Raw genomic sequence first — 14,944 nt, 5'->3', positions numbered from 1 at the left:
ATGATATGATTGTGTATGACTTTACTTAACGGTCATATATTGATCTTCCACAATCATAACCCTAGTTTTGGGCTTGCTACTTGTAAAACAAAATTATAATGCTATTACAATTTTTGAAATCCCAAGCAACACGATATGACAAATTGGTAATAGGATTTTGGATGCCCTTTTTTAAACTTCTATTTTCATAAAGAGTTAGGCACTAGAAATAAGCATAAGTGCCCAGTTTTCTACTTAATTTAAGATTTTCAAATTATAACTTACTTAGTTCACTTAAGTCTTAAACTGAGCTCGAACTCCGATATCTCAGGACTTCACTAGTAGCATCAACTCATTGTTGACACTTAGGATCAAATGCTTTCATATCATTTGTCTTTCGTTAGTCTCTCTCTACAATAAAAAAGAATTAAAAAATATCGCCCTTGACAATAGGTTTGAATATCAATTTACCTGTAAAGTTAGTAGGGATAAAGAACAAAAGCTAATGCATCAACTGACTTGAATAATGTTGGCATAATCTGGCCCAATGGGCTCACAAAAATGGGCAGTTTAGATCTTTATTGCAAGACTTGTAACCGTTCTTGCGGTGGAAGATGACCGAAAAACAGAAAACATCTTTTGGCGCACAAATCCTAATCCACCGCTCCACCAGGACCAACACCATTTCAACAAACCCTTCAAACAAAATGCTCCGATAGCAACCACCAAAACCGCCGTCAGGACCACCATGTCTACCGCCAAAACCCTAACCCTAAATACATCCGAACGCTATCTTCAATCGCAAAACCCCCTTCCTAGCTCATCTCCGTCGCAACTCCCTTCATTTCCCGCCAATTTCCCCCCCTCAAAGCTCATCCCCAAAACTCGCTTCATCATCGATGGCTTCCGACATTCTGGCGAATTTTCTATCTCCTACTTCCTCTCACACTTCCACGCTGATCACTACACTGGCCTCACTTCAACGTGGTCTCGAGGTATCATCTTCTGCTCTGTAACCACCGCTCGCCTCGTTGTCAAAGTTCTCGGTGTTTCGGCACTGTCCGTTATCGGATTGCCAATTAACGAGACCGTTGTTATAGACAATTGTGAGGTAACTTTAATTGATGCTAATCACTGCCCTGGTGCTGTTCAATTTCTGTTTAAAGTTCCTGTTAGTGGTGGTAAATTTGAGCGTTATGTTCATACTGGTGATTTTAGGTTCTGTAGTGATATGAAGTTGATACCTTTTTTAAGTGAATTTGTTGGTTGTGATGCTGTTTTTCTCGATACAACGTATTGTGATCCCAAATTTGTGTTCCCTGTGCAAGAGGAGTCGATTGATTATGTAGTTAGTGTGATAGAAAGGAGTAGGAGTGAGAATAGGAATGCTAGTAAAAGTGTTTTGTTTCTTGTTGCGACATATGTAATCGGAAAAGAGAGGATTTTGTTGGAAATAGCGCGTAGGTGTGACTGTAAGATCCATGTAGATAGTAGGAAGATGGAGATTTTGCGGGAGTTAGGTTACGAGAATGAAGGGGTGTTTACGGAAGATGAATCCTCTAGTGATGTTCACGTTGTTGGGTGGAATGTTTTGGGTGAGACTTGGCCATATTTTCGGCCTAATTTCATGAAGGTGAATGAAATTATGGTTGGAAAAGAGTATAAGAAGGTTGTGGGATTTGTTCCTACTGGATGGACTTATGAAGTGAAGAAAAACAAGTTTGCAGTAAGAACAAAAGATTCGTTTGAGATTCATCTGGTGCCTTACAGTGAACATTCCAATTACAACGAGCTTAGAGAATATGTGAAGTTTTTGAAACCAAAGCGTGTGCTTCCTACAGTTGGCTTTGATGTTGAGAATGTGGACAGCAAACATGCTCTAAAAATGCAAAAGCATTTTGCAGGATTGGTGGATGAGATGGCCAATAAGCAAGAATTTTTGATGGGTTTTTACCGTGTACCCCAGGGAAAAGGAAAGGTCAAGGTAGATGATTTGGCACCTGAGTTGGACAAAGACATAGAACAATTCAAAGAGGAGTTTGACGTGTGCGAGCTGAAAAATGGTCGTGAAGCTGACTCTGGTTCCACGTGCTCTGTAGCTTCTACGCATGAACCTGATTCACAAGATTTAACCCCTTTTAGTGATAAGGAAAAAGATGAGATCATGCAAGAGCTACGGGATTGTTTGCCCGTATGGGTTTCTGTAGATCAGTTGCTAGAACTTGTCAAAACATATGGCAGAAATATTGTTGATGCTGTATCGCATTTTTATGAACACGAAACAGAATTTCATGAGCGGAGTGGAGAATCTCTTCCTTCATCACAAAAGTCAGAAAGTCCTTGCACAAAACTTCTTAATCCTCCTTCTGTTGAGAGCAGTCTTCAGACACCGGTGAAGTCACCTAATCAAAAGGCCAAATTTCCGCCATTGAAGCAGTCAGTTGCAAGCAGTGTTTCTCCTGGAAAAAGAAAGAAAAATCCTCAAAATAAGAAGAATAAGAAGGGAAAATTAAACTCAAATCTTGAATCTGGTGGCATAAAGCAATCTACAATAACCAAATTTTTCAGTAAAGGTAGTAGGGTTTGTCAGGGAATCACCGCTACCCCTTTGTCTGGGATAAGTACTGAGGACAAGAGTCTAACTTCTGAACATTCAGTTAAACAATATAAGGAAGAGCTGGAGCAATTTATTCAGATAATTGATGGCAGTGAATCAATAAAAGGTTATGCTGCTGAACTGTTAGAAAAGGCTGAGGGAAATGTAGGTTTGGCACTGGATATGTATTACAATAATTCTGAAGTTCACCTTGGTGGTAATCAAAAAGGGGTAGATGCTAGTAGCAAATCACTACCATGTGAAGGTCTAGAAGAAAGCATCTCTAGCCAAGGGAAAGAAAGGTCTGAAGCTGGCAACAAGGTTTATCAATCTGCACAAGATTCATTGGCTGACAGTACTGCTGTTAACTATGTATCACTACCACCAGAGACGTATTCTCCAATAGAACATGGTCATCCTCAAGCTCACCTAAAGTTTTAATTCTTGCAGTCTCTTGGTTGTTTTGTTTCTTTTTCTGGGCATTCTGCGCTAATTTTATGGCACTTCATGCAGCTTGCTGGAAGCACGGTCAGCCTGCTCCATATATACACTTGGCCCGGACTTTTGACATTGTTGAAGGTGAAAGGGGCAAAATTAAAGCTACATCAATACTTTCCAATATGTTTAGAAGGTTTTCTGCTATCTTGTGTATTATTTCCATTTAATTCTTTTTGTTCCATGTGGTATCTTGTCTTTTGAAACCAGATACCTGTAAGGTTTCAGATTTTTCATTTATTTGCTTGCAGTTTGCTGGCTTTGTCTCCTGATGATGTTCTACCTGCTATTTATCTCTGCACAAATAAGATCGCCGCTGACCATGAAAATATGGTTGGTGAATTGCTCGCCTTATTTCTTCAGATGATATTCTGTTTTCTTGAAGGGTGATATACACATGTTATTTCTGGTAACAATCTGTTTGACACAAATTAATACAGAGTATGACACAATATATATATATATATATATATATATATATATATATATATATATATATATATATATATATATATATATATATATATATATATATGAATTAAAACAACCACCACTAATCAGTTTGTATCCTAACAAACTCATATCAGTTCTGCTCTTGCCACTTAGTCTTTTCTTTACTTTAAGTCCCCGTAATGTTTACAAAAAGCTTATCTAGTAGAGCTTGTCTTACTCTTAACCTTGGGCTCGGCTTCTCATCTCAAGAATAGCCTTGAATGTCAGTCCAGTGTCCTTCCCCCGAACTGGGATAGCTGAGTTGTGGCATTTATCCTGACACCAATTCGATTGACGATTCAGGCTGTCTCTCCCCTTTAAAATGACCTGAGGTCAGAAGGACTAGATATCATCAGCTCACTTTTTGGGGGTAAGGTAAAGGAAAAAAAGGAACATAAGGAGACCCTCCTCACGAGGGTAACACCTACTACCAAAAGATTTGGTTTCATCAGTTCAATGACAATGATTAACAAGCTCTTGAATTTAAGAAAACTTCTCACGATTTATATGAAGGAACAGTTTTCTAGCATGCTTGAATTCTTGAAACCTTCCTATCTTTGGAACAAACTTTTGAATTACATCAGCACATTGGCACAAGTTCTCTATACTTCTTTCAGAGAACTCGTGAAAACTTATATGGAAATTTTCTTTTCTTTTGGGTGTTGCTAAATGCAGAAATTAATTTTTTCACACAAAATTGGAAATGACCAAAATACCCACACACAAAAAAGCCGCCAGCTTTGCGTTAACCTCAAAGGCAGACCATGATATCAATTGATTTGTTAATGGCACGTGGTAAATTGATTTTGGAATGGTGGTTTAGTGATGCTGATTCTAGAACGAATTACATATTCCCCAACTTTGTTAATAAAATCTCCAAGCTAAAAAGAGAAACACATGGAGTGAAGGTTTAGAGGTCAACCTTGTACAGGAGTAGAACACGGCGAAGAAGTTACACCGTCGGAGGGACGGCGTGGCTGTATTGTTTTTGTTATGGATGGGATAAGGTGAAAGGAGAAAATAGAGGAGCTTAGGAGTTAATGAATATTAAAGATGAAGATGACCATTGTTGTATGCTTAACGATGAAGTGAAGGTAGGAGACTTCATAAGTGGAGGAGGAGGATGAGGACATAGACAAAGAGCAGAAAGTTGTTGAAGCTCATGGAGGAGAGACATAGGTATCTTTTTTCCAGGGTAGTTTTGTTATTTCCAGATTTGCAAAAAGAAAATTTTATCTGCTAAACTTCGTTGTTTTTTTGGACAAGGGGTCCTGGATATTTAAGTTTCTGGAAAGCATAGAAGATATTATGCTTGAGAAGAGAAGACTTTCCAGTCTTTTATAACCTGGTATCAGTGGCTGTACTAGACAATTATGTTTATGTTAAACTCCGTAATTTGTTGATCAAATTTTTTTAACTTTGTATCAAATTATCTTTCTTATCATTATCTAGTCATAAAACAAATGCTATGTTACGTGGATGGTGTTACCATTGGGCAATGCAAAAAATGCATTTATGGCTCATTCATATGCCTCATATTTTATCTCCTGAATGTGTATGTAGGAACTAAACATTGGTGGAAGTTTGGTTGCATCTGCCCTAGAAGAGGCATGTGGAATTAATAGAGCTAAGATAAGGGAAATGTACAACAATTTTGGTGATCTTGGTACGTGTTACTCGATAATTTCTCATTATCATCACTCTTTGTGTATAGTAATCATGTGCATGATACTGAATCTAATAGGTGATGTTGCACAAGAGTGTCGGAAAACACAGTCACTACTTCTTCCTCCTTCACCCCTTCTGATTCGAGATGTATTTTCCATACTTCGGAAAATTAGGTAAGATTGATATCTGGTTCTTTTCTATTACGAGCTTAAGGTATGATGTTAGCTATGGTACTGTGACCAGAAAACTTGGCATGTGGCTGTTGTTTACAGTTCTTCCTTCTTCCCTAGGGACGATTGATTTGGCAGTTCTATTGTTTTGTAGTTTGACCTTTTTGGTCATCTTCTTTATAAAATTGAAGCTTTTATATATTCAAAATCTGACCTTCTGCTTTCTTCCCTTTTCTTTTGGAGGGTTCATGTAGAGAGCCTTGCTTCCATTTGGACTCCATTGCATTTCTCCACTAGAAGCATTTCAATGTTTAGGCCTTTAGGGACCAATGGTTTCTCATGTTGATTCACTTAAATATTCTTACACTTTGCTCAAGCATTTTTTGTGCCTATGATCTTGAAAGGTGAAATTATCAAAGTATCAAACTGTTGTGTACTTTCTTCTGCTCATATTGTATATGCTCAGTGTACAGACAGGCAGTGGAAGTGCAGGTAGGAGGAAAAGCCTAATTGTCAGTATGATGCGATCTTGCAGAGAGAAGGAAATGAAGTTTCTTGTCAGAACTTTGGTGAGTTGTGCAAGAACACTTTTAGAACACTATTTGGAGTAGATGAGTGCTTCTAATCTTTCTTTATAGAAGTAGATATTGGGCTTGACCACCTGATCATGTTTCCACTCGCATGTCTTGGTGTGAATGATAACTTGTATTGAAATTTCTCTTCTCTTGCATGCTTCCCTCTTGGGTGTTTTTTAAGCACTTATTTCCTATGTAACATTTGTTTGTTTGCTTTTTCGATGATCTGAAAGGGTAGCATAAGATGGGTCTGGAACAAGTCAAATGCAGTTATAACTAATAAGAAAACCTGAATCATCTTAAAGATATGTTGAAATCGCTTTTAGTGGTTCATATTCTCTGTATTTGTTGAGAAGATTTTCATGGTCTTTTAAACATTCAGTAATTTGCAGATTGTGACCCTTTCAAGCTTACATGGTTCTGCTATGTCTGGATCTGAAGAGAATATGATTAACATAGCTTATTGTATAAACGTCCCTCGTGTCATTAGGTTTCTAGGTCGGTATATTCATTTTGCAGCTGATGAAATAGAGTCTTGTTAAGGATTTTGACAATATCCAGCTTTTAGGTTAGGAACCTGCGAATTGGAGCAATGATGAGAACAGTTCTTCCTGCATTGGCTCAAGCAGTTGCTCTGAACGGTTATGACGAAGCAGGAAAAGTTCCAAAGGAATTGCTTCAGGTTTGAACCGATGTATGTGTCTGTCGATTACGTCCATTTAGTTGTATGTGTTATTGTGAATTGGCATAATAAATGTCCTGTTCTCAACAATGGGAATGATTTTTTCTTTTGCTGTCTGAATGTTGATACAAGAAAGTGAAATCATCTATCTTTCTTTGTAAGTAAAATTTGTTGCTTGACTGTGTTGAATATTGTCATTCTTTATTTGCATGTTCATTTATTTGCTTGTAGGGCCTTTCTGCTGCTGCTGTTGAAGTTTATAATATTCTTCCGGATTTGGTAAGCTGTGATCATTCTCCTTTTACTCGTTTGTTTTATTTAAATGTACAATTTAGTGAAAGTCTGCAGTAAGTTTCAGTTTGTGTTGCTAGTTACACGAATGAGTGCATGTGGTGATTGTTTAGTTCGTGTGATATCCAATTTCTTACTTCACATTTGTCATATGCTTAATTGATCTTGGTGTCTGTTATATAGTTTCTGATACAACATGCTTGTTTATCATGAAGAATTTATTGGTACCTTCTCTTATGAGCGAAGGCATAAAGTTTTCCACCACCACGTTGACTATGGTACCAGGCATTCCTATCAGGCCCATGCTTGCTAAGTAAGTTCCTATGTTTTATACTTCCTTTCTTTCAAGCTTCTCCATGTTTTATTTGCATGTTTATTGGCATTTTGCTTTCACTCCATGACAGAATAACTAATGGAATTGCGCAAGCACTGAAGCTATTCCAGAATAAAGCTTTCACCTGTGAGTTTAAGTAAGTCCGTTTTGTTTGGTTTGTTTAGGAGTAATTGTTCATGTCTTACATGGCATGTCTGAACTCATAGATGATTCTGATGCTTATCTTTTCCTGTATAAGATCATATTTCTGGCTTGTTCGTAACAACTCATACTTTATGCACGTGGAAGTGTGAAATGCTATATCTATATTGTTGGTGCGCCATTAGTTTTTTTATTTGTCTCGAACTGATAGTCTATGTGGAATTGAAGAAAAAGCTTAATAAAAAGATCAATTTATACTTCGAAACCTTCTGTTGTGGAAAATAATTAATGAACTCGGGTCTTGGCTTGTGATGTGCCATGAGGGTTAAAAGAAAGAGGTAATTCCTGAAGGTAATTTCTGAATCTCCGTTGAATGTGTCTGCTTTTGTTTAGATATGATGGTCAACGCGCCCAAATTCACAAATTTGATGATGGTTCTGTGCGCATCTTTTCAAGAAATGGGGATGAGATGACTACAAAATTTCCAGACTTGGTGCATATTATTCAGGAATCATGTAAAACTTCCGCTGAATCTTTCATTATTGATGCGGAGGTATTCCCTGGCCTCTCTTCTGTAGTTGTCTTCTCTTTTTTCTTGTGTTTTGGTAAAGATTAGTTTTTATTCAGGTGGTTGGAATTGATCGCAACAAAGGAATCAAGTTTTTATCCTTTCAAGAACTATCTGCCAGAGAGAGAGGGAGCAAAGCTTCCTTGGTTTCATTGGATAGAATAAAGGTGTACGCTTATTTTTTTTTTATTCGAGTCATATCATAAAGTTCCTGCCATCTAATTTTAAGGCAATTGTCTTTTGCAGTTTGGTTGGGGTTGTTTTTAGAGGAAACAGTTTGGTCGGTTTGAGACATGCTTTTCTTGTGGATCTCTTTAACCAGTAACTTAGTCTGTGGGCGCATTCATCCTTCACTTATTGAAGTGTTTAGTATAGCATTCTAATTGTTTTATTCCACGTGTATCTTCCATATTCTTTCATCTTTGGGAACGGATTAGTGTTTCTTTCTTTTTGTTAGTTTTGTTTCTTTGATGTGATCATGTGTTGTTGTTATTGTTGGTGGCATCTAATTTCTGTCTCTGTACTGGCTGCGTTTGAAAGAATATTACGTTTGTCAGATGCTCAGTGTCACCCTTAGCAAAAAAAAAAAAAAAAATCATCGATGACATTCTTTGGTTAAATATTTCAATGTTTTGTCTTTTTTAAGGGTTTAGATTATTGTGGAGTTTCCATATTAATATGTCAGGTTTGGGAAATTCAGATTGATGGGGATTGATTATCATATCACTGACCTCTAACCTTTTAAATATACCTCACTTCCCTCCCCCATTTGCTATTTAGTTTTTATGATTTTCATTCGTCCAAAACTGTGGAATTGCAGGTTGACATTTGTGTCCTTGTGTTCGATGTCATGTTCGTCAATGGGGAGAAGTAATCATCTAGACTCTTCTATCTAGATTATTGCTAATTAGAGCAAACGTTTCTAATTAGTCTCTTATTTCTGCCTCCCCCCCCCCCCCCCCCCCCCCCTTTGTGTTTTATGTTACTTTGTGGATTCTTATTTCAGCCCATACCCTGTTTTTTTTTTTTTGGGGGGGGGGGGGAGTGAATTGGTTGTTGATTGTAATGGACTAAACAGTAGAAGGACATAATGCAATACCCCAATACCACCCACAACTGCTGCAAACATATACAGGGAAGAAAAGGATGTCACCACTACAGGACAAAAGGGATGTAGAGGCAGCCACCAACCCAAGGGCAGTAACCACTCCACAGAGTGGCAGCCTGCAGCTGCTATTTTGTTTAGACTACTTTTATTAATTGTTTTTGTCTTATTACTAGCAGTTGGTAATTAAAAGGAGAAGGGAAGGGGAACCAGAATCATGTGGAGAAATTAGTAAAGCTTAGGCTTTGGAGAGTGGTGACCTCAAGTCACTAACCCTTGGAGATTGGTGGGCTCAAGTCACTACTTTTATCCCTTTTTGTGTTCTTCATCCATCAAGCTAGTTAATATAATTTCTGCCTTTACTTTTATGCTCAAATTTATCAGTTCATCACACTTGGTATCAGAGCGGTACAATTCTGGGAGGGATCTGATTTTCCAAGTTTCCAAAAAAAAATAAAAAAAATGGATGTTAACAGTTCTGATCAGAAATCACAGGAGAAGTGGGATGAGATTCTCAAAAAATGTAAGGAAGATTTCGTGAAAAATACTATGGAAGGTCTTTCTCCGATCTTTTCTTCGTTACGGCAAGAATTGAAGGAAATCAAAGAGAAGTTTACTGAAATTAGAGAAGAGATACTCAAAGAGGAAGAGAAAAAGGCAGTGGCGAATTCGGAGGTGGTTGAAGCGGAAGTGGTGGAGCATGCAAATCTGCAGAGAAGTGGATCTAGAGAAAATCTACCCTTTGTCGCCGGCGGAAATGCAAAGGCACCAGATGCTGGAAAAGGAGCCTCATGTTGCAGTTTCGTTGTCAAGGATTTTGGTGGTAGGATGAGCGGAGGTCAAGGATTAGGAGGCTATGCTGGTGGCATGTCTATGTTCTCATAAGGAAGCGAAAGAAGAGGACATTTGAGAGGGGAGGTGCTGGAGGCAGCGGCTCCGGCGGAGGACCAGGCCTTGCTAGACAAGGTAGAGTGAGTGGTGATGTTGGTGTTTTGTTAGGTAGACAACCTGTAGAAGTATTTGAACGTGGTGGTCCTGGTTTCTTTAACGGAAGGTGTAATTTGGGTGGTGGAACCACCACTTGCGGTGGCCTGAACATGGAAAGAGGGGAATTTGTGAAGGGCGGGTCAGGAGCTAGTGGTTCTGGTGGGGGTCCAGGTGGCTGTCTCGGAGCTGGTGACGCCGGAAATATGTCTGGTGGTGTAGGGTGGAGCTTAAAGTGGTTATTGTTGCAGTTGCAAAGCTTTCTAGGTATGGAGTGTGGCTTCAGAGAATATTCTTTTGGCTTGAGGAAGAAGACAGAATTAAAATATGCTGTTGAGGGTAATTATGTACTTGTTCAAATTGTTGAGGTTATGCTGCTTGAGTCACATATTCTAAGCCAGGTCATTGCAATTATAAGAGGAATGCAGACGAGCCCAAAGTGTGGGAAGTTGACTCAAGAAATGGGGCCTGCTCACTTTGAGCCCAACTTGACAAGAAATGATGACAAGCTTTTTGCTGGGCATCTTGGGGTTACTTTCCTTAAATCCATTTCCACATCCAATCCCCACACAACTTCTTTCAACCTGTACACTCATTCCCTCAGTTCAAACAACATCCATTCTCCCCAATACTTCATAAACGTTTATGATCAGTTACAAGACTTCATTCTCGTGTCCACGTTAATGACATTCTTACTGACATTTACCAATATGCTCGAATGCCACTGGCAGCACAATTGCGGGGATGACAAGTTGTGGTATTCAATGATAAAGTACCAAGAGTATATACCAACTCTCACAAATGGGAAGCCGCAACGCAATCAGCAACTTATTCTCAGTTTAGGCCGCAAGAAGGTGGACATGGATCATTGTTGCCGAGGCCGAGAATCGAGTGCCGATTACTACCCACCTTGAGGACAAGGTGGAAGTTTAGGGGGTCGGTATTGTAATGGACTAAACAGTAGAAGGACATAATGCAATACCCCAATACCACCCACAACTGCTGCAAACATATACAGGGAAGAAAAGGATGTCACCACTACAGGACAAAAGGGATGTAGAGGCAGCCACCAACCCAAGGGCAGTAACCACTCCACAGAGTGGCAGCCTGCAACTGCTATTTTGTTTAGACTACTTTTATTAATTGTTTTTGTCCTATTACTAGCAGTTGGTAATTAAAAGGAGAAGGGAAGGGGAACCAGAATCATGTGGAGAAATTAGTAAAGCTTAGGCTTTGGAGAGTGGTGACCTCAAGTCACTAACCCTTGGAGATTGGTGGCCTCAAGTCACTACTTTTATCCCTTTTTGTGTTCTTCATCCATCAAGCTAGTTAATATAATTTCTGCCTTTACTTTTATGCTCAAATTTATCAGTTCATCACATTGATCTTCTTGCAATCGCGGGTAATAATCCCTATTCCGTTTTATAGGGCAGGTGCTGATGAGTTTTCCTGGTTTTACTCCCTGTTTTGATGTTATTCGCGCATTCCATCATTGTTGGTTTGCTGGTTTGCAATCTTTTTTTTTTTTTTTTGCATGTGCCTGCTGATTGAAGTTTCTTGTTAGTAATGTATATACTAAACATGCATTTATTGAACATTGTTGTCCTATATGTCGCTTGACTAGATGCTCTTAGATGGGGTCTTCTCTAATTAGTGATGACTTTTGTCTCTTCTATTTGGATAACTTCACATCACTTTCTTGTTCCAAAGTACCTGTGTATCAGATTGATGAAATTTTGTGCTGACTTGGGATAAATCATGTGATCCAGGCTGTTGGCTGTCCCACTCCGGCAAAGGCGGCAGTGTATGCATTTTTCTATCATTTTTGTGTGTATAGGAAAAGAAACATTATGCTCGTGGCAATCGTGTCTGATCTAATTTTGATCTCAATTTCAAAATATGCATAGGCATGAACGATCTTTTTAAAGGGGAAAAGCCTGGTTTTTTGGAATATGCAAAGGAAACGACTGTAGGTGCTTCATTTGTCGATTGAATTATTGATTTTTCTGATGGTTATTCTTGACAATAGTCTCTTGTCCCCCAGGTGGAAGCAGACGAAGCTCGTCCAGACTGTGAAGCCACTTTGACAAAGATAAATGCTTTCCTTGAAGATGCATTTCAGTCTTCTTGTGAAGGGATTATGGTTAAGTCACTGGATGTTGATGCTGGCTACTTTGCTTCAAAACGGGCTGATTCATGGTTGAAGGTGTTGTCTGGGTTATCTCATCTGCTCCACCATTCATTACTGATGAATATGGATAGTAAATCAGTGTCTAGTGTGTTGACTGTAAATTTTCCCTTATCAGGTAAAGCGAGATTATATGGACGGTGTAGGGGACTCCCTTGATTTAGTTCCCATTGGTGCTTGGCATGGCAATGGGAGAAAGGCAGGATGGTAATTTATGTTGCACCAAAAAGTTCTCATGATCCCCCTTTCTGGTTAACTTATCATATGCATTTTAAGTTTTCATGGTAGCAGAGTGTGATACACTTCCAACTGCTGCATATACCCCTATATTAATCTGATATTGGGAATGTGAATTTTTATTTGTTTTACCACTATTTCAGGTATAGTCCATTTCTTATGGCTTGTTACAATCCTGATACAGAGGAATATGAAAGTTTATGTCGTGTAATGACAGGGTTTTCTGATGCTTTCTACAAAGAGGTAATATATTCTGGTTTTGTTCTGCCAAAGTCTTGAGACATCTTTAGTAGTAGCCTTTTTCAATATTTCCCCTTCTGTTTCGGGGAAGGGGTTCAGGGAAAGTTGTCAAAATGTGGTTGAAGATGGGGTCTTATAGACTTACAGGTATAAGGTGCACACTACTTTACTCCGTATTTGATATAAAGTTTTCCTTACAGAATGTTCCCTTTCTGACTATGAGATTATAGACTTTTTGTATATCCCCTTTCACTCCCCTTCCTAGGAAAGAATATGTGATTTAATGTCAAGTATCATGAGACTATGAGCAATGAGAAAAAGATCTTTTGTGTGCTCCCTTTCATTCTTCTTCCTGTGAAAAAAAGTTGTGATACACATAGCACTGGGTGTTTTTGAAGGCTTCTTGTGTTAGATTGAGCAATACAGGTTAACTAGTACCTTTGATTGAACATTTTAAGTCGAGTTGGTAAAAAAAATGAAATCATGAAATTTCTTTTGGTCAAATGTAGGAAACCGGCTGCATCTAGCAGTTTTGGTTTGTGTAATCTCTGGAAAAAAAAAATTAGTCGATTAGCCGTATCTTGAACCCAGTTAGATGTTTGGTTATATGTTAAGGTCATCGGTTGTTGCATGTGGGAATTCTCTTGGTATTTGGTAGCTTGCTGCTGGTTGTGTATGTTTTCTTTTATCGTTAAGTGGTCTTATCTCACGGAATTTCATTTGAGTCTCTACTCTGTAAAGTTCGATTTTGGGAATTGGAATGTTGTACCTCAGTTATATTGTTGTCTTTCTGGTCTTTCCCTATATTGGTTTTACATTTGGCATAATTAGTAGAGGATTTACAGTCTTCAAACTTTTGAATCATTCATATTCAAGGATATGTATTAATTTTTTCAATTGTTTAATAACAGATGAAAGATTTACTCTCCGGAGACAAAATATTGACCAGAAAGCCCTTGTATTACCGAACAGATGAAGTTCCGGATATGTGGTTTTCAGCTGAAATGGTGTGGGAGATAAGAGGTGCAGACCTCACTGTATCACCTGTTCACAAGGCTGCAGTTGCAATCGTTCATCCTTCACGTGGAATTTCTATGAGGTTTCCGAGATTTGTCCGCTCTCTTTCGGACAGACGACCAGAAGATTGCAGTACCTCTACGGAAGTTGCCGAAATGTTTCATTCTCAGACTCGAAAGATGGATTTAAGTGGTGCTCGTTAGACTTTTGGTCTTTAAAATGCACGTTGTACTTGTACATAATTGTTAATATACTTTGCTTATGTTCATATAAGCTTCAAGTATCCTCCATGTAAAGTTTTGTTTGTATACGATGCCTGCTATCTTATATTTAGCATTTCTTTTGGAAACTTTGTTTGTTAGAAGCAGAAAAGTTACTCGGAAGTTGTAAATGAAAGCCATTTAAACTTTTCTCCAAAGTTGTTGATGGATGCTTAAGGTCTCCTTCCTTCACAGAGATTACACTAAGGCTTCGTTTGGTAAGGCGTAAAACGTTTTAATTGTAAACCGAATTTCCATGGAAAATATTTTTCAAGGGAAAACACAATTATAAACTAGTTTTCCTTTGTTTGGTACCTTAAAGAAAAATGGGAGAAGATGGAGGCAAGAAAGGAGAGGGAGGTAAGAAGGGAAGAAGGAAAAATGATTTCCCTTCATTTCAAATGGAAAAGAGTTTTCCACCTTTGAGGGAGTCATGGAAAATTGTTTTTCATCCCTTACGCAACCAAACAACGTAAAATGATTAAAAATGAGAAAATCGTTTTCCATGAAAACGTTTTACGCCCTACCAAACGGAGCCTAAGCGTGTGGATAATATCTATGTCGACTTGTCGAGCTTCTTTCTTTTCTTTTTTTTGTTTATGCGAATGAGTCACAGAGGACAATTACAAATTCTAGATAGGGAGTAGGTGTGCGAATCTATGCCCAATCGTACTCCTTCAGTTTTAGCCACTAGGCAAAGCAATCATTGGTATTTATGTCTAGCTATTTGTAACACAAATTAATAATGCTAATTGTTTGGATGTCTGTCTCGGGCTATTTGTTATACACGCCAATATTTAGTAATGGTTTTGAATTCAGGGTTTGCAACTTATTGTGAAAAAGTAACATTGCCTATGGAGGAGAATATGTACGCATAGTTAAATAAACTACGAAGTAATATTTTATGTACGCGATGTGTGTC

The 14,944-nt window shown here is 38.4% G+C and overlaps 1 protein-coding gene across 9 annotated transcripts; it reads left to right on the top strand.

Annotated features, from left to right (window-relative positions):
- Window positions 1-569: 569 nt before the first annotated feature.
- LOC110801605 (DNA ligase 6) lies at window positions 570-14,192 on the top strand. 9 transcript variants are annotated; one of them, XM_022006965.2, is made up of 19 exons: window positions 575-2,987; window positions 3,089-3,206; window positions 3,322-3,403; window positions 5,126-5,228; window positions 5,307-5,403; window positions 5,867-5,969; window positions 6,544-6,657; window positions 6,889-6,936; window positions 7,164-7,261; window positions 7,353-7,418; window positions 7,817-7,976; window positions 8,051-8,158; window positions 8,812-8,861; window positions 11,850-11,884; window positions 11,988-12,049; window positions 12,125-12,286; window positions 12,387-12,475; window positions 12,649-12,748; window positions 13,657-14,192. In XM_022006965.2, exons 1-19 carry the CDS (start codon window positions 728-730, stop codon window positions 13,963-13,965), a joined length of 4,164 nt encoding a protein of 1,387 aa, XP_021862657.2. In that variant the 5' UTR covers window positions 575-727; the 3' UTR covers window positions 13,966-14,192. The 9 variants fall into 9 exon arrangements, 6 of the variants coding, with proteins under 6 accessions (XP_056696991.1, XP_021862660.2, XP_056696989.1 ...); XM_022006963.2 differs by having other exon boundaries at window positions 574-2,987; window positions 5,126-5,403; XM_022006966.2 differs by lacking the exons at window positions 8,812-8,861; window positions 11,850-11,884; window positions 11,988-12,049.
- The last annotated feature ends 752 nt before the right edge of the window (window positions 14,193-14,944 follow it).

This window comes from Spinacia oleracea, chromosome 1, assembly GCF_020520425.1.
Source record: "Spinacia oleracea cultivar Varoflay chromosome 1, BTI_SOV_V1, whole genome shotgun sequence".
Classification (NCBI taxonomy): Eukaryota; Viridiplantae; Streptophyta; class Magnoliopsida; order Caryophyllales; family Amaranthaceae; genus Spinacia; species Spinacia oleracea.
This window is presented reverse-complemented; position numbering and strand designations above follow the sequence as displayed.

Excerpts from the sequence above, each read along its gene's own strand:
- LOC110801605 (XM_022006963.2), top strand. The coding sequence starts at position 728 with ATGTCTACCGCCAAAACCCTAACCCTAAATACATCCGAACGCTATCTT. Across the intron at positions 7,419-7,816 it reads GCTTTCACCTGTGAGTTTAA|ATATGATGGTCAACGCGCCC; the intron begins GTAAGTCCGTTT and ends GCTTTTGTTTAG. Across the intron at positions 11,885-11,987 it reads ACTCCGGCAAAGGCGGCAGT|GCATGAACGATCTTTTTAAA; the intron begins GTATGCATTTTT and ends AAATATGCATAG.